Source organism: Suricata suricatta, chromosome 5, assembly GCF_006229205.1.
Source record: "Suricata suricatta isolate VVHF042 chromosome 5, meerkat_22Aug2017_6uvM2_HiC, whole genome shotgun sequence".
Classification (NCBI taxonomy): domain Eukaryota; kingdom Metazoa; phylum Chordata; class Mammalia; order Carnivora; family Herpestidae; genus Suricata; species Suricata suricatta.
In genome coordinates, this window is record NC_043704.1 from 59,755,580 (window position 1) to 59,778,994 (window position 23,415).

At 34.2% G+C, this 23,415-nt stretch overlaps 1 protein-coding gene across 1 annotated transcript in view; it reads right to left on the minus strand.

Annotated features, from left to right (window-relative positions):
- CFAP44 (cilia and flagella associated protein 44) overlaps positions 1-23,415 on the minus strand; it is a 143,861-nt gene that overhangs the window by 50,651 nt on the left and 69,795 nt on the right. Inside the window, exons 22-24 of the mRNA XM_029939323.1 lie at positions 21,938-22,068; positions 10,030-10,226; positions 8,252-8,426 (exon numbers count right to left, since the gene is read on the minus strand). Of these exons, the coding sequence (XP_029795183.1) occupies positions 8,252-8,426; positions 10,030-10,226; positions 21,938-22,068 (503 nt within the window). The remainder of the gene's footprint in view (positions 1-8,251; positions 8,427-10,029; positions 10,227-21,937; positions 22,069-23,415) is intronic.

The window sequence follows — 23,415 nt, forward strand, 5'->3', positions numbered from 1 at the left end:
GAATGCTAGACATTATTTAGCAAAATTCATTAAAAGGATTGAAAAGGAATTCCTGAACCAATTGAACCTTTCCACTTTTCTTATTTCCACACATAAAAAGGAGTAGCAACTTTTACACTTCGATTAAAACTGAAAGAATGAGGGGTGCCTGCATGGCTCAGATGGTTTACTGACTGATTCTTGGTTTGGGCTCGGGTCATGACCTCACAGTTTGTGAGCTCCAGCCCTGCGAGGGCTCCAAGCTGACATGGTGGAGCCTGCTTGGGATTCTCTCCCCCCCCCCTCTCTCCCTGCCCTGACTTCCAAAATAAATTTTTAAAAAACATTTTTTTGAAAAAAACCCTGAAGAACAAATCTCTATAGAAACTGACCTCTCTGCTTAGAAACTGCTAGTGTATCTAGGATATGGGTTGACACCCCATTGCAGGGATCTTCATTGGAAGATCATATTTCTTTAAAGTGAAGCTTGTCAGTGAACATGAACATGTACACAGAGCTTGCAGTCAGCCCTTTAGGGAAAAAAACATATACAATAGCAGAGGAAACACATGTTATCTAATGTATTAATTGATGAGTGTTCCTTTTTGTAAAATAGCACTAAAAGGAAAAGAAAAGAGTAACTAGATACTTCTGCTTTAGCCATGTGAGGGAAACATGGACTATAATTATTCTCATGCTATAAATAACTAGAAAACTGAACAAAAAATATGGAACAAGTACGTTCAGACATTGAACCATAGGCAGCACAGGACTACATGCAAAAAGTGAAACAAAGTAGCTAATCCTTGTTATCTCTATTTCTGCATGGAGGAAATTAGCAGACTATGGAATAGTGTTGAGATCCCAAATATTAGTCCAGTAATCTCACTGATTAAGGATACAAAGATCAGAGTTCAGAAAGACCAGAGTGGTTAGAATTTTGTGGAAAAAAATATCACAGTTATACACAAAATAATGCCTTCAGAAATTCACATAGGGCTCTCTTGAGTTTTTTCCAAGTATTAACCTGTACATATGTAACGTGAAACATCAGAAAGATAAGTAAAGAACATCTAGGGAAGTGCAATTACTGGGAAGCATTAAGACAAATATTTTTCATAATTTACACATTGCTGGAAATCACTCAGGAGTTCATCAGCTGGAGAGACCTTGGAAGGTAGGGAACATTCAGTAGAGAATGAATATTTCAACAAAGAGATAGAAAATATAAGAAAGCACCAAATAGAAAACATGGAGGTGAGGAATACAATAATTGAACTGAAACATTTAAAAAGAGGTTCAACACCAAACTAGACTAAGCAGAGAAAAGATTGATAAATTCAGAAACAGAGCAGTGGAATTCATCTAATCAGAGAAGAAAAAAAAAAAGAATTAAAAAGAGTGAAGATAGGGGCACCTGGGTGGCTCAGTCAGTTAAGAGTCCGACTTTGGCTCAGGTCATGATCTCACAGTTCGTGGGTTTGAGCCCTACACGGGGCTCTGTACTGACAGCTCAGAGCCTAGAGCCTGTCTTCGGATTCTGTATCTCCCTCTCTCTCTAACCCTCCCCTGCTCATGCAGTTTCTCTCTCTTTCTCTCTCAAAAATAAATAAAACATTTAAAAAATTTTTTAAAGAGTGAAGATAGCTTAAGAGACGTATGAGAAATCAAATAAATTAATATGCACATTAATGAGGAATCAAATAAATTAATATGCACATTATAGGGGTCCCAAAAAGAGAAAGGTGAGCAAAAGTCTTATTCAAAGAAAGAATGGCTGAGGGGCGCCTGTGTGGCTCAGGTGGTTGAGCATCCAGCTTCAGCTCAGGTCATGATCTCACAGTTTATGGGTTCAAGATCTGCATCAGGCTCTGCACTGGCAGTAAGGAACCTACCTGTGATTCTCTCTCTCTCCCTCTCTTTCTCTCTCTCTGCCTCTCCCTGGCTTGTGCTCTTTCTCAAAATAAATAAATAAACTTAAAAAAAAAAAAAAAGGAATGGCTGAAAAATTCTTTAACCTGGTCAAAGATATAGACATCCAGATCCAGGATGCCCAGAAAGTTTAAGACAAATAAATCCAAAATGACCCCTACCAAGCACAGTATAATAAATTATAAAAAATTAAAGATAAGGAGAAAACCTTTTAAAACAGCAAGAGAAATACAAATTGTTACATATAAAGGAAGCCCTATATGACTATCAGCAGATGTTCTAGCAGAAACTTTGTAGGTTAGAAGTGAGTGGCATGATAAATTCAAGGTGCTAAAAGAAAAATACTGTCAATCAAAAATAATTTATCAAGCAAACCTATCCTTCAGCATTGGGAAAACAGAGTTTTCCAGATAAAGAAAAGTTAAAGGAGTTTATCACCATTAGCCCAGCGTTATAAGAAATGCTAAAGGCATTTCTCTGACCTGAAGTGAAAGGACACTAACTAGTAATAGGAAAACATATATAAGTATAAATTTCACTGAAAAGAGGCAGATATATAGTTAAATTCAGAACACTCCAATGTTTTAATGATGGTAGGTAAATCATTTATAAATTTAGCATAAAGGTTAAAAGACAAAAAATATTAAAAATAATGCTAACTACAATGATTTGTTAATGGATATATAGGGTAAAAAGATATGAGCTGTGATATTAAAAACAAAGTGTTGGGGTGGTTAAACATGCAGTTTTAACATGTGTTCAAAGTTGTTATCAGGTTAAAATACACCAATGTGTTTTTTGTAAGTCATACAGTAACCACAAAGCAAAAACCTATAATAGATACAAACAACATAAAGAGAAGGTATCCAAACAGTGAGGTCATCCTGATAAAAGATCAATAAGGAAACATTGGACATAAGTGACATGTTAGACCAGATGGACTTAACATATTTACAGACATTCTATTCAACAGTAGCAGAATACACATTCTTAAATGCACATGCAACATTCCCTAGGATGAATCATATTAGGACACAAAACAAGCCTTAATTAATTTAAGAAACCTGAAATCAAATCAAATATCTCGTCTAACCACAATGGTATGAAACTATAAATTACTTACAAGAAGGAAACTGTATGTAGAATTCATAAATATCTGGAGGTTAAACAATATACACTGAACCAAAGAAAAAATCAAAAGAGAAATTAAAAAATGTCCTATAATAAGGCAAAATAGAACTACAACATGCCTAAGCTTACAGGATGCAAGAAGAGCTGTTCCAACAAGGAAGTTCATAGTGATAAATGTCTACCTCAAGAAGAAAAATCTTAAATAACCAATTTAACCTTACATCTCAAGAAACTAAGAAAAAAAAGCATACAGCACAAAGTTAATGAAAATAAGAAAATAACAGAAATGAGAGAAGTAAATGCAATGAGATTTAAAAAATAATAGGAAAGATCAATGAAACTAAGAGCTGGGTATTTTTTTAAGATATAAAAAAAACTGACAAACTTTTAGATAGACTCAGCAATGAGAAGACTTAAATAAAATCAGAAATCAAGGAGATATTACAACTGATACCACAGAAACACAAAGGATCCTAAGAGATTACTATGAATAATTAGACCCCACAAAATTGGACTACCTAGAAGAAATGAATAAGTTCCTGAAAATATACAACCTTCCAAGACCAAATCACGAAGAAACAGAAAATCTGAGCAGATCAACTACTAGTAAGAAGATTGAATCAATGATCAAAAACCTCCCAACAAACAAAAGCCCAGGACAATATGGCTTCACTGGTGAGTTCTGTCAAATATTTGAAGAATTAATACAAATTCTGCTCAAACTCTTCCAAAAATAGCAAAAGAGGAGGGAACAATCACAATTTTTTTGAGGTCAGCATTAGCCTGATACCAAAATCAGACATGAATACTACAAAAAAATTACAGCAATATTTTTAAAAGGAGAATACACCATGATGAAGTGAAATTCATCCTCAGAATGCTGATTTCAGATTTGAAATCAGTAACTGTGATCCATAATATTAAAGAATAAAATTTTAAAAACATATGGTCATCTCAGTATGCATATAAAAGTTATTTGACAAAATTCAACACCTATCCTTTTTAAAAATAATAAATTAAAATTTTTTCAATGAACTAAGAACAAAAGAAAATTTCATCAACCTGATACAGTGCTTCTAAAAAGCTGATACCACATTTCATAAAGAAAGGCAGAATATTTCTTCTTAGATCAGGAATAAGACAAGGATGTTTACCCTCACCATTTTTATTTAACATTGTGATGTATATCCTAGACACTACAATGAGTGAAAAAATAAAAGACAGATATTGGAAAAGAAGAATATGTTTTACTCACATACAATATGACCATGTTCATAAAAAAGAAAAAATAACTAGACTTAGTAAGTGAGCTTAGCAAAATCACTAGATTAAAGATAAATATAATAAAATCAGAAGAATTTCCACCTCTAGAAAGATGGAATAGACTTACATATTCTTATTTTTCCTGGAAAATGCATATAACACCCCTAAACATTGTATTTAAAAGATTAGAGATTTCTGAAAAGTGAAAAGAAAATAGACTACAAAGAACCTTGGGACCCAAGGAAGTATATGATGGTAAGAACGCTAGACTTTCTTTTTGCCTCATATATTTTAACTTGGAGTTAAAGAAAATAGCAACTAGAAACACCAAGGGTTTAGACAATAAAAGCCCAGCAAAATCTTGCTCTTTCTAGCTAAAGGATCAAGAAAAGAGAAGAATAGTAAGACTGAAAACTTTTAGATAATAAATGCTCTGAACTCCAGCCACACAACACACATACACACAGTGGTCTACCTCTGCCCTGCCAGCAAATGTCAAGTGGGGAGTCTACATTTTTACCACCACCAGGCTTTAATAAGGCAACACAACCCTACAGAGATAGTTAAAGGTGAGCCCTAGGAACCAGGACTTCATCTCATTATGAGTATAGAATGTATCCTTCTAAAGTCAGAGAAATCCAGCTAAAACTGAATGTATAAATAAGATGCATAATCTCATAACATAATACCCAAAATTTCTGGATTATAATAAAAAATAATTTGTCATACAAAGAATTAGATGATCTTAACTTGAATAAGGAAAGACAATTACCAGTTGCCAACTCCAACATGATAATGTTAGAATAATCTGACAAGGATTTTAAAGCAGCCATCATAAAGTGCTTCAATAGGTAATTAGAAAGATGCTTGAAACAAATGAAAAAATAGAGTCTCAAAAAGAAATGGAAGATACAAGGAAAAACCAAATGGAAGTTTTAGAACTGAAAAGTGCAGTCAGCAAAATAAAACTTAATGAAAGGGCTCAATACCAGAATGGAGGAGACAGAGGAAAGAATCAGTGAATTTGAAGATAGAACAATAGAAATGATCCAATATGAACCAAAAAAAGATACTACAGACAAATAAATAACAAAAACTAAAAAGAAAAAAAAGCACACAAAGCCTCAGGGATCTAAAATTTGTGACACTGGAATCCAAGAAAGAAAGGAGAAAGAGGGCTTCCAAAAATTCTTAAGAAATAATAGCTGAAACTTTCCAAATATGGTCAGAGATACAAGCATACAGATTCAAGATGTTTAATGGATCCCAAAAAGGATAAATTTAAAGATGTACCAAGACACATATTAGTCAAACTTCTGAAAACTAAGGACCAAATCAAAACAAAACCCAAACAGAAAAACAAAAAAACCTTGAAAGCAGCAAAAGAAAAAAAAACACCTTATATAGAGAGGAGTAACAATTTGAATGACAGGTTAATCAATCATAAGAAACTATGGAGGCCATCAGGAAGAAACACAACACTTTTGCATGTTGAAAAGAGCTATTAACACAAAATTTTATGTCTAGTAAGAATATCCTTCCAGAATGAAGGCAAAAATCAAGCTATTCATAGATGAAGGAAAACTAAGTTGTCACTGGCATACGAACCCTAAAGGAATGATTAAAGGAAGTTTTCCTTCAGAAATGAAATGATAGAAGAGGGAACTCTGGAATATGAAGAAGGAAGAGACTAAAATGTTAATGGTGAAAATATTGGCAAAAACATGTTACATCTGCCTGTCTAAGTTATGTTTGATGTTCAATAAAACTAACTGATGTAGCTCTAAAATGTATGCAGAGAAAATATTTATACAATTATATTAGAAACAAAAGAAACGAAAGGCAATGGGATGTATAACAAGACGTAAAGGCAGGTAAGCTTTCTACATTTTATTCAAGCTGATAAAATGTCAACTGTAGACTGTATTAAGTTATGTACACATAATGTAATACCTAGAGCAAACACTACAAAGCTGTACATGTGATATTCTCAAAAACACTATAATCATTTTAGAACTCTAAAATACTCAAGTAAACCACAGGAAGCATAAAAAAGAAAACAGAAAAACAAAAAACAGAATAGAAAACAAAATCTAAAATAGCAGATATAAGCCTGAAATATCAATACATGTGTAATTCATAAGTAAATACATGTGTACATGTGTAAATTATGTAAGTGCAAATGGTCTAACTATATCAATTCAAGAACTGAGATTAACCAAGTAGATTAAAAAAACACAACTCTACTATATACCGCCAGCAAAACACCAACTTCAAATATAATAATATGGGTAGGTTGAAGAGAATGAAAACCATTCAAATACTGAATTCTTTCTCCCTAAGATCAGAAACAAGTTGTAGATGGCAGCTTTCCCTATTTCAACATTATACTGGAAATTTTAATGAATCCAACAAGAAAATAAAGGGAAATAAGAGGCAAACAAATTAGATTAGGAATAAGATTATTCTTATTAAGAGATGACAAGATTGTCTACACAGCAAATTCTAAGGAAACTACCAAATAACTCAGAATATGAACAGTTCAGCATAGTCACAGGATACCAGATAAACATACAAAAATCCATTGTATTTCTATGATAGCAATGAACATGCTTCAAATAACAAAGCACAGTATCATTTACAATGGCTAAAAGAGTGAAAGGCTCATGTTTAATTCTAACAAAATATGTGTAGGACTTTTATACTGAAAACAAAACACTGATGAAAGAAATCAAAGAAGATATAAATAAATGGAGAATCATTCCATATTAGAAGACTTAACATAATAAATATGTCATTCCCCCCCACACACACAATCTGATACACAGATTTAACATAATTTCTATCATAATTCCAACAAGGCTTTATTTGTAAATACAGACAAGATTATTCTAAAATATATATAAAAGGCAAAGTAACTATAATAGTTAAAACAATTGAGAGGACCAATTTCAAGACCTATTACAGAGCTACAGTAATCAAAACAAGGTGTTATTGGCAATGGGACAGACACATAGATCAATGGGACAAAACATGAACCCAGAAGTAGACCCACAAAAATATGCCCAGCTGATTTTTGACAAGGGTGCAAAACTGCAAAATCAATTCAATGGAAGTGAGAGAGCCTCTTCAACAAATGGTGCTAGAGCAACTGTACATCCACAGGCAAAACAAACAAACAAAAACCTAAAGTTCACATCTTATACAAAAATGAGCTGGACCAAATGGATCAGAGACTTAAATATAAAATTTAAAATTATAAAACTTTCAGAAAAATAGGAGAAAATCATTAAGAACTAGGACTAAGCAGGGCTCTTAGACTTGACACCAAAAATAAGACTCATAGAAAGAAAAATTGATAAATTGGTTTTAATAAAAATAAAACCTTTTGCTCTGCAAAAGACCATGTTAAGGGATTGAAAAGACAAGCTACACACTGGCAGAAAATATTTGAAAACCACGTAACCAACAAAGGACTGATATCTAGAATATATGAAGAACTCTCAAAACTTGACAGTAAAATACCAAACGATCCTATTGGATATGGGCAAAAGACAAAGAGATATTTCATCAAAAACATATATAGGTGGCAAAAAAAAATTTTTTAATGTGCGTGTTAAATCAAAGTACTTCATGCCAGAGTTTTCTAAAGTCAACTTTAGATGGTGAGACATCTAAAAGTGAAAGCCATATGTTAGAAGAACATAAGAAAAAGTAACTTGTTGGAATAGAAAATAATTTCTTAATTCTTAAAAAATCCCTGAATGTATTCACAAAATGGAATTCCTAGACCTGAAACTCTAAGAATCATAGAAGTTCCACCAAGGTTTCACCACTCTGAAATATCCAGCTGATCTGTCTTCAATATCTACATCTCTATTTCTATTTCAAAGAAATTTTGAAACTCATATTGAAATGAAAGAGTTTAGGGGGAAAAAAAACTTACAGTTCTTCCCATTCATTTTTTCGCTGCTGAATCTTAAGCTGGGCCCTTTCAGCTTTAAACATAAGTTTCCTCGTTTTCTCAATTTGATTTTTCACCATAATTTCACTTAGAGTCTTAGGCCGAAATTTCTTCCCTTTCTCTATAAGTGATTCTTCTGGCAAACTGATACTCCGACCTGTACAGAGAGTCAGCGTTTTTGGTTTTGTTTTATTTTCAACAATTTTGAAACATCAAAATGAAATTCTTGAATATTTTTTAAACCTTCCACATTAAAAGAAACAGAATATAATGAATCTGTAAATCACAGTATTTGTTAAGCAACTACCATGAATTAAATCCCATAGTAAGTATTTTAGAATACCAAAAGAAAGAGATATAAGTCACAATATTTTCTCTATAGGACCTTATTGAAAAGTTGGCAAGACAAGACATATATCAAATAATGGAAAAACAAGATAAATAATGAGGGGCTACTGATAGATATACTGGGAAGTTGGGTAGGAATGCTTGTGATATGGTGGGGGAAGGGAGAATCAAATGAGTCCTATTTGACATGTAATTTGAGGTGACCTCTAGTGATTACAGTGGTCTGTGGCCAATTAAAACATTAATCAGAAACACACAATCAAACCTATGATTTAAACAATTTTTAATTAAATATCTACTGAGGCAACTTCATAATTCATGTTTAAACTATGAAAAAAATATACTCTTGAGGCACTTTGGGGAAAAAGTTAAATAATAACATGTGATGGTCATATAACTCACCATTTCACTTTTCATATGTCAAATATAAGATAATAAGGAAAAGCAGGAGTTTAATGTGGCTTGGGTGGTCATGGAAAGACTTTATAACAAAAGTCTAATTCAATCTGAAATCTTAAGAACTGGTAGAATTCAGAGAGGAGAGGAGTGAACTGGTCACTCCAGTCAGAGCCTGGGCATAAACGTATCAGGCATAACTAGGAAGCAGTAAGCAAGACAATAGGCTAAAAACACCAGTAGAATAGTATGAAAATGCACTAGGAAACAGAATTCATAGGAAACAGAATAGGAATATATTGTGGACGGATTAAACGCCAGGATGATGATTTCAGAATTTATCCCAGAGGTAGAAAGTAGCCAGCTAAGTGTTCTCAAAGAGGATAAACAGCATTAACGTGGGTACGTCATGGGCACTGGCTACAGTGCCTTTGGTTTATTTTTGACTGGGCTCTACAAGTCCTTCCCAGAACTGTCTTCCTCCTACTCCTCTGCAGTCACCCTGAGAGCAGTTACAAGAGGCAGGTCGCAGAGATTAAGAAGTACTCTTTTCACACCTGAATTCTCAGTTTGTCATTCTGTTTAAAGCATAAACTCTTGGAAAATGCTTTGCAATGTTATGCTCTATCCCTACTCTCTGAAATGGGGCCCAAGAAACTGTAAAGAAACAATGCCTAGTAATTAGCAATTGGGGAAATCCTAGATTTAGGAATAGTTAGGTATGGGAAGTAAGAAATTAGCAGCGTCAGGAACTCTTACTCACTTCAATCACATAAGCAGGGCGGGTTTTCCTTAGCAGCCGGCATCAAAGACCTGGGGTGAAACATTTGCTGGAGGAACATGGCCTCGCATTCTCAGCCATACCATTCACCTCTAGCTCTTATTACCCAAAGGAATAAAGGAAGGGAGATAACAGATTCAAGCCACCAGAAAGGGTTTGAAAGTTCTGCCCCCAAAAAGATTCTTCAATTTTGAAATCTTAATAAGGATTAAAAGACTTTTTTCATTTAGGCTACCTGTATCTCTCCGGCTATCCTTTCTTCCAGCTCCCTCTTTTTCATATCTGTCCAATTTGCTTGTTCTTTTTTCTGATTGACTTGGTCTTTTGGACTTGAAGTACTTAGAGGGCTTCACAAGCCTATAGGAGGATATCTTGTGATCACTCTGTATGGCATGAACCACAATAGTGTCACCTTCCAATGAATCACGAAATCTGAAAAAAATTAGAACAAGTGTTTGCAATAGTAGCCATTTTAATCATTTTACTATACCATTTTAATCATTCTTATGATTAAGTAATAAAACAGGACTACAATACATGCTTATGAATGATATTATATTGTGCTGGATCCAAACTTTGACAATGCATTAACCAACAAGGATGTGATAGAAGTTGCATAGGACTTTGTTCAAGAGCAAGTAGAATTTTCTTTCTAATGAAAATATTAACTTGTTATAAAGCAGTGTACAATGCCATTTTTTTGCTAATATGTAGAAAAACAAAACATTTTCAAGTAGACTGTAATTTAACGGTAACTGGATCCTAACAAATTCTAAGAAAATGTAATCTACCTCCCTGTTACCTAAGATACCTATTATCATATATAGACATATATATCTCATATATATTACCTGTTTGCCTTTATAAACAATATTAAACTATGGAATTTATACTACTCTCTAGTTCACTGATCCTTCATAGCTCAAAGATACATGTTCTTTATCAATTAATGCTTAATTCTTGGGGTTTTTTTGGCATTGGTTCATAATTATTCCTCAATCTTTCTTAATTTTAGAATTTAACTTACATATAGTAATTATTCCTGGTTTATATTTCTTACTATTTTCTAATTCAATTCTTTTAACTCTACTTCTTTTAGAATGGCTTACTATTTCTAATTTCCCTTTTCCCTCCTAGCATAGTACCTTTCTCATTACTATAAAACTTTATCTTCTTGCCCACTGGAATTTTACTCTCTAAATTTTAGTCTTTCCATGAGACACAGATAACATGAAGGAAAAATATGCATGGTTTTGACCCCATCAAAATATAAAATTTCTGCAGTTCGAAAAATGTGAACAAAGTTGAAGGTAAATGGCGTTGTAGGATAAAACATTTGCAATATGTATAAAAGAAAAACACAAAAGTAGTGAATAAAATTAAGGAGAAAAACAGACCTCAAAGGAAAGTGAACGAGGGATCTTCCTCAGAAGATTAAATATAAATGAATTATAAACATATGAAAAGAAATGTTCAGAGGACTAATTCTCAGAAGAGCATCAATGTATGAAAAGAAATGCTTAAGTTCACCAATAATCAGAAAAATGCAAATTATTTAACTGAGAGTTATCACATTTGCTCTATTAGACTGGTGAAGATGAAAACACTGGTACTACCCAGTGTTACTCAGTGGTACAACTTTATTCTCTCCCCCATTTCTCTCAGATATCTAGATAATCTGTTTCCTTCCATATGTTAACTGAAGATGTAAAGCAGAGGAGGATGCAGCCTGGACAGGGAAGGGAGAGCCAGGGAATTAAGGAAACAATACTGCAGGGCAAGAAAACTGGGAAGGCATTCCACCTGACAAGGGGGAGGATGGGCAAATTGGGTCCTAGAGCTGTGGGTACATATTCCCTGCTTCCACCAGCCTCTGGGGAAACAAAAATTCCCAAGGATAATGGTTGCATGTGTGTTGGATTCTGGCAACAGGTGTTCCTGGCCTCACCAAAAACTGCCTACTCCAGTAGGGCACAGAAGCCATAGAATCAAACAAATGAAAGAAGCAGGCAGGCTGGGACAATGGGCTTCACTGGTTTAAGATTCATTCTTGCCATATATATATATATTTACAAATACAGTATGAATATTTATTAAAGCCAAACATAGGCTACTATGTCGAAGGTTCTTCCTGAGAGATTTCTAAGATACCTTCAACTCTTGGAAGGTAGTCATCTAGATATCATTCCAAGATTCAAATATTCATGGATTTAATATCAGGTAACAAGTGCCGTGAATCACAGGGCAGAGTTTCAGAGAAGACACTGCTACACAAGCAGAGAACGCTGGAGATCTGAAGAGGTCTCTCTTCCAGCCTTCAGGTAATTACTGATCACACAGGAATGTAAGGAGTCTACCTGAGGCTGGGGAAAAATCACCAGAAGAGAACACGTAGAAAAATCCCCAGACCTCACACAGGTTGGAATAACTTGTATTCCGACAAGCCCAGTAATAAATGGGACATAGGATAGAGTACTCAGTATTTTGTCTTAGTAGTGAGGAAAAATTAGCTCTACACTAAAGGCTACCTGACCCTACCTAACACAGATTAAAAGCAAGCCTCAAAAACTCTGACTATTTCCAAGTAACTTAGCTGAATCCCAAAACAAAGCTCAAGAATATTTAAAAGTATAAGAAATACCCAGCACCCACAATGTGAAATTCATAATGTCTGTCATCCAATCTAAATTTTTCAGGCAGGTGGGGCACCTGAGTGGCTCAGTCAGTTAAGCATCTGACTTTGGCCCAGGTCATGATCTCACAGTTTGTGGGTTTGAGCCCCGCGTTGGGCTCTCTACTGGGCTCTGCTGACAGCTCAGAGCCTGGAGCTTGCTTCAGATTCTGTGTGTCCCTCTCTCTCTACCCCTCCCCTGCTCATGATCTGTCTCTCAAAAATAAATAAATGTTTAAAAGATTTTTTTAATTTTTCAGGCAGGTAAAGAAGCAGAAAAATATAATGCAAGATAAACAAAAATTTTCAATTAATATAAATAGACCTAGAAGACTTCTTTCTTTCTTTCTTTCTCTCTCTTTTTTCTATCATCTATCTATCTATCTATCTATCTATCTATCTATCTATCTGGCAGACAAGCCATTAAAGCAGTTATTACATTTTATATGCTCAGGACAGTAGAGGGGAAAGCATAAGCATATATATTTTTTTGATGTTTATTATTTTTTTTTTGAGAAAGAGAAAGAGAGACAGAGCATAAGTGGGGGAGGGGCAGAGAGAGGGAGGGAGACACAGAATTTGAAGCAGGCTCCAGGCTCTGAACTGTCAGCACAGAGCCCAACATGAGGCTCAAACTCACCAACCATGAGATCATGACTTGAGCCAAAGTGGGACACTGAGTCACCCCAGAGCTCCAGCATGAACATATTAAAGTGAACAAAATCCTTACCTATGATACTAGGAAATCAATAAATAATTATTAATAAATTCATAGAAATACATTATTTAGATGTATGGTTATAACCACTAGAAGAGATATTAAAAGTGAATTCTTTTCAAGATCTATCATATTTATGGATTGAAAAACTCAACACTTATTTTCAAACTCTATCATGTTGAAGTTGATCTAGAGATTCAATGTAATTCAGTCAATGATCTTAGTTTTTTATGAAAATTGACAAGTTGATTCTATTCACTATTCAAAGGACCTGCACAATATTGAAGATAAAGAACAAATCCATAGGATTTATAATATCAATTGTCAAGAATAATTAAAATGAGAGTTCTGAGATGGATATATTTTATATATATATATATATATATATATATATATATATATATATATATGCCTGATTTATGACAAAACTATCAATACAGTCTAGTGAAGAAAGGATGGCCTTTTCAATAAATGGTATTAGGTCAATTGAATATCCATATAGAAACAAATGACACATGATCTCCATCCTACACGTCCCCCGAAAAACCAATATGGCAAAACAATAGTGCTTTTAGAATAAAACATTGGAGAATTATTTCATGAATTGGGAATAGGCAAGATTCCTTAGTTACAACATAAAAGCATTAACCATCAAGGAAAATATTGATATAATGAATTTTGTTAAAGTGAAAACTTCTGCTCATAAAAAGACACCATTAAGAGAAAGAAAAGGAAAACCAAAGATTAGAGCAAGCTATGTTACAGGCATGCACACAATGTGTCATATATATACACATGTGCCACAAACACATGAATCATTTATCTACAAAAGACTCCTATCTAGGAGATATCTCTAGATATCTAGATTGTTAGATGTAAACTCTTAGAATACAATTTTTAAAATGAACAAAGAACTTGAAAAAATACCTAAGAAAACAAAATACACAAATAACCAATAAGTATAAGGAAAGGAACTAAAAAAATTCACTCACCAGGGAAATGCCAATTTAAATCACACTAAGATTTTACTGTACAATGGCTGAAATTTAAAGAGATGACAATAACCGAGGACGGCAAGCATGGGTGTTATGGTAGAATTGTGTCTACCCAGAAAGATACTTTGAAATCCCCCCGTCTCTCCGAATGTGACCTTATCTGGAAATAGGGTCTTGACGGAGGTAATCAAGTTGAAATGAGATCATTAGAGTGGTCCTAGACCATCATGCCACTGTGTTTATAAAAAGTGGGAACTTTGACATGCACAGAGGGAAGATTATATGGGGGGAGGGGGGAGAAAATATCACATAAAGACAGAATATTTGGAATAATATGTCTATAAGAAGGAACACCAAAGTTTAATGGCAATTCACTAGAAGCTCAAAGAGGCCTGTAGCAGATTCTCCTATCCAGGTCTCAGAAGAAACTAATAGCAGTTTTCTTGGAACTAGAACAAATAACCCTAAAATTGGTATGGAACCACAAAAGACTTCAAATACCCAAAGCAATCTTGAGAAAAAACAACAAAGCTAGAGGTATGCCAATCCCAGATTCTGTGACATGCTGCAAAACTTTAGAACGGTACTGACACAAAACTGGACTCATAGATCAATGAAACAGGATGGAGAGCACAGAAATAAACCCATGCTTACATGGTCAATTAATCTATAAGGGAGACAAGAATACACAAAAGGAAAAAACAGTCTGCTCAGCAAATAGTGCTGGGAAAACAGGACAACTACCTGTAAAAGAATGAAACTGAAACACTTTCTTATACCATACACAAAAATAAACTCAAAATGGATTAAAGACCTAAATGTGAGCACTGAAACCATAAAACTCCTAGAAGAAAACATAGGCAGTAATCTCTTAGACATCACCCTCAGCAACATATTTATGGATATTTATACTGAGGCAAGGGAAATAAAAGCAAAAATAAACTGTTGAGACTACAACAAAATACAAAGCTTTGTACAGCAAAAGAAACAATCAACAAAACATAGAGGCATCCCAGTGAATCAAAAAAGACATTTGCACATGGTATTTCCGATAAGGGGTTAACATTCAAAATACACAAGGAATTTATACAACTCGGCACCAAAAAACCCCCCAAATAGTCCAATTTAAAAATGGACAAATACCTGGCTGGCTTAACTGGTAGAGCATGTGACTCTTAAACTCAGGGTGATGGGTTCAAACCTCATGCTGGGCGTAGAGCTTACTTTTTTAAGAAATGGGCTGAGGACCTGAATAGATATTTTTTCAAAGACAAAGAGATGGCCAACACATGAAAAGATGCTCAGCATCACTAATCACCAGAGGAATGCAAATCGAAACCACAACGAAATATTCCCTCACACCTGTCAGAATGACAAGTATCAAAAAGAAATAACAAGTGTTGGTGAGGATGTGGAAAAAAGGGAACCTTTACACACTGTTGGTGGGAATGTAACTTGGTGCAACCACTCTGGAAAACAGTATGGAGGTTCCTCAAAAAATTAAAAATAGAACTACCATATGACCCAAAAATTCCACTACTGGCTATTTACCCAAAGGAAGGAAAAACAATTTGAAAAGATATATGCACACCTATGCTACAGCAGTATGTATAACAGCCAAGACATGGGAGCAACTCATATCCAGTGATAGATTAATGAAGAGGTGGTATGTGCATGTCACACACGCGCACGCGCACACATACAATGGAACATTGCTCAGCCATAAAATAGAAAGATTTTGCCACTTTCAACAAGCTGGATGGACCTAGAGGATATTATGCAAAGTGAAATAAATCAGACAAGAAAGATAAATACCATAGATTTCACTTACATGTAGAATTTAAAAAATAAAACAAATGAACAAACAAAAACAGACTCTTAAATACAGAGAACGAACTAGAGGGGAGATGGGTGGGAGGATGGGTTAAATAGACAAAGGGTACTAAGAGGAGATTAATAGGGGTGCCTGGGCTGGCTCAGTTGGTCTTGATCTTGGGACTGTTACTTTGAGCCCCATGCTGAGTATAAAGATTACTTTCTTTAAAAAAAAAAAAAGAGGCAACCAGTTGTAATTCCGTTTACAAATAAAGCCATGGAGATGAAAAGTACAGCATAGGGAATATAGTCAATAACATTGTAATAGTGTATGGTGACTATACTCATTGTGGTGAGTATGGAGTGATATATAGAATTGTTGAATCAATATGTTGTTCATCTGAAACTAACATCAAATGCCGATTATACTTCAATATAAATAAATAAAAACATATCTCTCCTCCAAGAAAATGCACCCCAGCTGAACCAACACTTTGATTTTGGACTTTCAACTTTCGTAACTTTTGCCTGTTATTTTAAGCCAATTAGTCTGCTGCAGTATGTTATGGAAGCCCTAAGAAGCTAATAATGGGGATCAACAGGAATTCTCATACACTGATCATCATAGTATAAATTGGTTGAACCATTTTTGGAAAACTGGCAGTATCTAATAAAGCCAAATATGCATATAATCTTAAGGTTTTTTTTTAACGTTTATTTTTGAAAGACAGAGAGACAGAGCATGCGCAGGGGAGGGGCAGAGAGAGAAGGAGACAGAATCTGAAGCAGGCTCCAGGCTGTCAGCACAAAGCCCAACGCAGGGCTCGAACTCATGAACCGTGAGATCATGACCTGAGTCAAAGTTGGAACTTAACTGACTGAGCCACCCAGGCATCCCAAACATGCATATGATCTTGACCCAGCAGGTCCGCTCCTGATTATATAACAAATGAGTGTTTATGTCCACCAACAAGCATGCACAAGAATGGTCATTCATCATAGCCAAGATATAGAAATAACTCAAATATCCATCAACAGAATGGATAAATAAATCATGGTATAAGCATTAAGACTATTCCCTTATTATTTTCTTTACTTTATTTTTTTCCCCTCTTCTTTTTTTGGTGGTGGGGGTGGTTATGTTTAAATGAAGTTGCTTTTACAGCACCAAAGACTTAATCATCCATTTCCTACATAAAAGGTAGCTACTTTTTTGCATGGACCTCAAGCATATTGTAGTATAGAGGTGGAATTTAAGGAAAGGTATTAAGCAGGCTGTGTTGTAGCTTATGAACAAGTAATAAATCGTATCATTTATCTTGAATGTATCATAGATAAGCTGCTATATAACGATTGCCACTTCAGATAGCTGTGAAATTAGGTGATTAACTAGTTGTTACTTAAGCTTCTAATTTCTGTATAAGTCTAATTACATGAAACAGAAGTTGGTGTATTGATTTTTTACTTTGCTTTTCTGTTTTGAGTGTCATTGCAACTACTGTAGTGTAAATGATGGGAAATAATTGCATATGTTAAAAAAATATGAAACTTCATAAAGTAAAAAAATAAAATAAAATAAAGACTATTATAAAGCAATGAAAAAGAATAAACTACTGCTACCTACAACAACACAGACAATCTTAGGCATGATGCTAGGTTACAGAAATGAAATACAAGATTTATCACTGCAACATTCAATTTGTATGAAGTTCACAGACCAAACTAATGAGATAAACATTCCTCTCTGGAGAGGAGATATCTACTGGGAGGGGGTCTCAGGGAACTTCTTGGAACGCTAGCAATGTTCTTAATCTGGGTAGTAGATACATGTATATATATCTATAAAATTTATTAAGCTGTTCAGTTAGAATTTATGCGTTTTGCTGAATGTAAATTATATCTCAAAAAGACAAAGGAAAGGCAATTTCCTCTGAATAATCTTATTAGTACATGAGAGAGATTGGACAGGAAGTTGTTGGCTTTCATTATAAATCTTTTGATTTTATTTTTAAGATATACATGCTATTTGTTAATTAGATATAATTTGTCAAAAACAGAAAATAAATATGTATTTCATAATTTGGCTTGTAAAAAATATAATTTTTTATTTATCACAAAAATTATATCATGGTTATTAAAATTTTCATGCCAGTAGAGTTTACAGTGTTCTATTAGTTTCACGTGTACAATATAGTGATTCAACACTTCCCTACATCACGTGGTGCTCATTGTAAGTGCATCCTTAATCCCGTCACTTATTTCACCCAGCCCCTCACTCAGCTCCCCTCTGGCAACTGCCAGTTTGTTCAGTTCTTCATAGTTGAGTCTCTTTCTTGGTTTGTCTCTTCGGTTTTTGGGTTTTTTTCCTTTGCTCATTTGTCTTGTTTCCTAAATTCTGTGAGTGAAGTCATATGGTATTTGTCTTTCTCTCACTGACTTATTCAGCTTAGCATTATACTTTCTAACTACAATCTATGTCATTTCAAATGGCAAGATTTCATTCTATCTTATGGCTGGATAATATTCCATCTTCTTTATCTGTTCATCAATGACGGACACTTGGGCCATTTCCATAATTGGGCTATTATAAATAATGCTGTTATAATCAGAAGGGTGCATTTATCCCTGTGAATTCGCATTAAAAATGTTTTGAGTAAATATTCAGTAGTGCAATTAGTGGATCGTTCTATTTTTAACTTGTTGAGCAAGCTCCATACTGTTGTCCACAGTGGCTGCACCAGTTTGCGTTCCCGATAGTGCACAACACTTCCTGTCCCTCTGCATCCTCACCAACTTTCGCTATTTCTTGTGTCTTTTAATTTAGCCATTCTGACAGGTGTGAAGGGATCTCTCATCGTGGGCTTTTCTTTTTACAATGAAAAATTTTTAATCACATTTTCTTAGAAATTTGACTAAAAGAAAATGCATAGCCATAGAAAAATTGAAGCAGATAATCAACAAACTTGATTATAAATACATATAATTACACATATATGTATACTTTAGACCCTTTATAAGGAAAAAATTTCACATTCAAAAAATTGCAAAAACAAATCACTCTGATTACAAATAAAATTTTAACACAATTTTTGGGAGAGAAATTTTTACCTCACATTCTATAATCCAATAAAATAAGAAATAAATAATAAATGTTTACCTTAAAACCCTAACTGCTTGGAAATGAAGGAATATATCTTAAATAAATATTAGCTCAATAAAAGCTTAATTACAGATTATCCAGAAATAAATTGAAAGTTGCAAAACCTAGGGCACCTGGGTGGCTCAGTTGATTAAGCATTTGACTTCGGCTCAGGTCATGATCTCAAGGTTCGTGGGTTTGAGCCCTGCACCAGACTCTGTGCTGACAGTTCAGAGCCTGGAGACTGCTTCAGATTCTGTGTATCCCTCCCTCCCTCCCTCCCTCTCTCTTTCTGCCCTTTCCCCACTCGTGCTCACTTGCTCCTTCTCTCTCTCAAAAATAAACATTTAGAAAAAAAATTTTTTACAAAGTTTCAAAACCTATGGAACACTGCAAAATTATTCAACGTAATATACTTAGCCTTAAATGTCCCTGTAGTTAAAAGTATAAAGGGACTTAATATCCATCTCAAGGCCTTTTTCCAATGTTTATGTATTATTTTTGAGAGAGAGAGAGAGAGAGAGAGAGATGGGGTACAGGTGGGGAAGGGGCAGAGAGAGGGAGACAGAATCCGAAGCAGGCTCCAGGCTCCAAGCTGTCAGCACAGAGCCCCACGCAAGGCTCTAACTCACAAACTGTGAGATCATGACCTCAGCTGAAGTTGGTCGCTTAACTGACTGAGCCACGCAGGCACCCCATCAAGACATTTTTAAAAATAGACACAAAATCAAGAGAAAATAGGTGAAGGGAATGCTTAAAGCTAAAATTAGAATAAAATGGAAAAAAATTATAAATAAGATAAATAAGTCCAAAACCTGATTCTTAAAAAGTTCAATAAAATAATTAAGTCCTTTAGAAGCTTGATCAATACATTCCCGATGGGATACTCAATATTTTTTTTAAAGATTAAGTAATATGGGGCACCTGGGTGCCTCAGTGGGTTAGGCATCCAACTTTGGCTCAGGTCATGATCTTGCTGTTCCTTATAGCCCCTCTTGGACCTCTCTGCTGTCAGTGCAATGCCCGCTTTAAATCCTCTGTCTCCCTCTCTTTCTACCCCTGCCCTGCTGGTGTCTGCTTGCACACAGGCGTGCTCTCACTCTCAAAAAATAAACATTTAAAATAAATAGGCGTGAAAAAATTCTTAAAATATATATGAAAATAAAAATAAGGATTAAATCATACAAATTTGGAAGAAAAATTTGAAAACTATATATATAATTTAGGCTTTGGAGAGAAATTTTTAGCCAAAACAGGAAACCCAAAATATATTAAAGGAAAGAGAGACATATTTAGCTATATATATATTAAAATATATTGCCTAGCAAAACATATCAACGAAGTTTATAGGGAAGTTATAGATAATAAAACCTATCTGAAACACACATGATAAATAAAAAGTGTCTATTACACAAAGAAGTCATAAATTGGTAACAAGAAAATATCCCAATAGAAAAATTATAAGAATATTAAAATGCAATTTACAAAGGAGCATATCTAACTGACTGTTAAGCCCTAAAAATGTGCTCAACATCCCTAGTAGTTAAGGAAAATGCAAATTAAAAAACAATTAGCTATATTATTTTACATCCATCAGATAGTAAACTAAAAGTAGTGTTAGCCTCAAATGTTGGTAAGCATGACAGGATAAAGTTATATACATTGCTGATGGAAATGTAAAAAGTTACAACCTTTTTGGAAAGAAATATGGCAACTGATTTTAAATTAAAAAATGCTTACACACATTTGGTCTAGCAATTCTACTCTTCAAAATCGACTCTGTAGAACTAAAAGAAAGCATTAGTATGTAACTACACACACACACACACACAACACACAGGTACATTACAGCATACTGCTTAATATTAAAAAACCAGAAGTAAATGTCCTTTGATATGGGTATGCTGAATACATTTTTAAAGAGAAAACTTATTATGGAAGGTTTGAACATACATAAAAGTAGATGGTATAACACAGTGAATTCCTACAAACTCATCAAATCATATTAAAAAATTATCGTTTTCCAGTTTTACATATCTATCCCTTTACTTTTTTTCTTTTTGATATAATACTAGTATATGTTTTGATATTCCATTTTGCCCACAAATAATTCAAATAATTTTTAAAAAGGACCTACCACAATATCATTATATTTAGGAAAATTAATAGTAATTATTTAATATATAACATCCACTTGGTGTTCAAATATTCTCTGTGATTTAAAAATGCTTTTTTAAAATCTATTTGAATCAGAATCCAAATAAGATTCACACATTGGTGGATATTTTGTTGGTATACTTCTAGAGTTTCGTTTATTCCATCCCTCTTATTTCTTGAGGCAATGTATTTGTTGAAGAAACTTGGTCATTCTGTAGCACTTCCTTTTTGTTTTTGTTATTTCAAGTTTTTATTTAAATTCTATTTAGTTAACATACAGTGTAATATTAGTCAAGTCACTGTGATTTTGATTTGAATTTCGCTGATGATGAGTGATGTTGAGCATCTTTTCTTGTGTCTGTTGCCTATCTGGATGTCTTCTTTGGAGAAATGTCTGTTCATGTTTTCTGCCCATTTCTAAATCATGTTTTTGGGTATGGAGTTGAAAAAATGTAATTAATAAATTTCTCAGATTTAAATTTCCCAGAAAGCTCAAGAAGCTATCAATAGCAGTAACAGGAGGATTCCTTGAGACTTCAAGAGTTAGAAGGTACTTCAGGATATTTCTTACCTGACCACTTTGATTAAGCCACTGTGAACAACTTCATTCAAATACATGTTCCCAAATGTAGGAAATATGGATCCTACCTGTTCTGTAGCTTCCTGAGGCCAAGTCGATATTTCTCTTTTTCCCACTCTAATTCTTTTTCCACCTTTTGAATTCTGTAAGCGGTTTTTCTGCCAATCTCAGCACGAATTTTGGAATCTATATCAAAATCCTACAAATAAGTAGAGTTATTTATTAAAATTCATTGAAAATGCATTTTACCAATGTATGTTATCAAACCTATTTCATACACAGATACAGATTATATTTTGTACTCAATTTCATGTTTCATTACAATTTTCTTCCAAACATCATTAATTCTCTCTGTTCAAGAAAAATAATGTACTTTTCATTTTACTTCCACAAAATATGGAGAAAAGTTCTCAGAAATAATTAACAATACTGCAAATAAAGTTGTATATTAAAGATTTTTCCCATAGTAAAAGCAATGAATGATAACAGAATATTTGGAGAATGTATAGAGTTAAAAAAAAAATACTTCCACCACTCCAAAGCAACTAGTGATATATAACCAGCTGGGCACAGCGTAGAAGTTCATGGCATCCTTTCCCATGTGACCTCACCCAGGAAAGATAGATAAGTCTTTGGTGGCTTCTTGAGATCACCAAGTTCTAGCTGGATGTCGGTCACCGAGGGAGCCATTTCTCCCATAAGGATACTTAGGGAGGAGAGGGGTCATGATTTTACCTTTACTCCTGGAAAAAATATTAGGGCCCTCCTTCAGACTAAGTTGTAAATAGTAGTTATTCTTCCCAGGGGTGTTTCTGTTTTAAGTAATTATGTATATAAAAATGCTTAGCCATAGGACTCATCTCAGGTGTTCTTTAACTAAAATTATGTTACCCATAATCTGTAAATGTCCACCTTTTTTTTTCATTTTTAAAAAAATTTTATTTATTTTTGCAAGACACAAAAAGAGACAATGTGAGCGGGGGGGGGGGGAGGGCAGAGAGAAAAGGAGACACAGAATCTGAAGCAGGCTCCAGGCTCCACACAGACTGCGATGCAGGGCTCAAACCCACAAACTATGAGATCATGACCTGAGCCAAAGTCAGTTGCTTAACCAACTGAGCCACCCAGGCATCCCTATTCAACTTTTTCTTAGTAAAATAGCATACACATCTTTTACCCATTACAATTTGGTCTTTTAACCAATTTAATGAGTTACCCATTATGATTTCACAAGAAGATTTCTTATATGGAATGGGCTAGGTGCTTCAAGAATTAAAGATTATAGTCAGAATGATAAATTCTGGCTTTTTATTTGATTAGTTCTTGACAGCAATTCCACTTAGGAAGAAGTACACAACGAAAAAAAAAATCACTAACAGGTAAATAGGAGCTTTGTGATAAGTCAGAAAAGAAAACCATTAATACAAAATTGGGTTAAATAATTTGTTAGTTGTCCCCATAGCTACAACTATACTAAATCAACTTTCAGAAACTTTGTGGGCCAACCAGTCCTATCTTTTTGATAGATGTATTGAATTAAGAAATG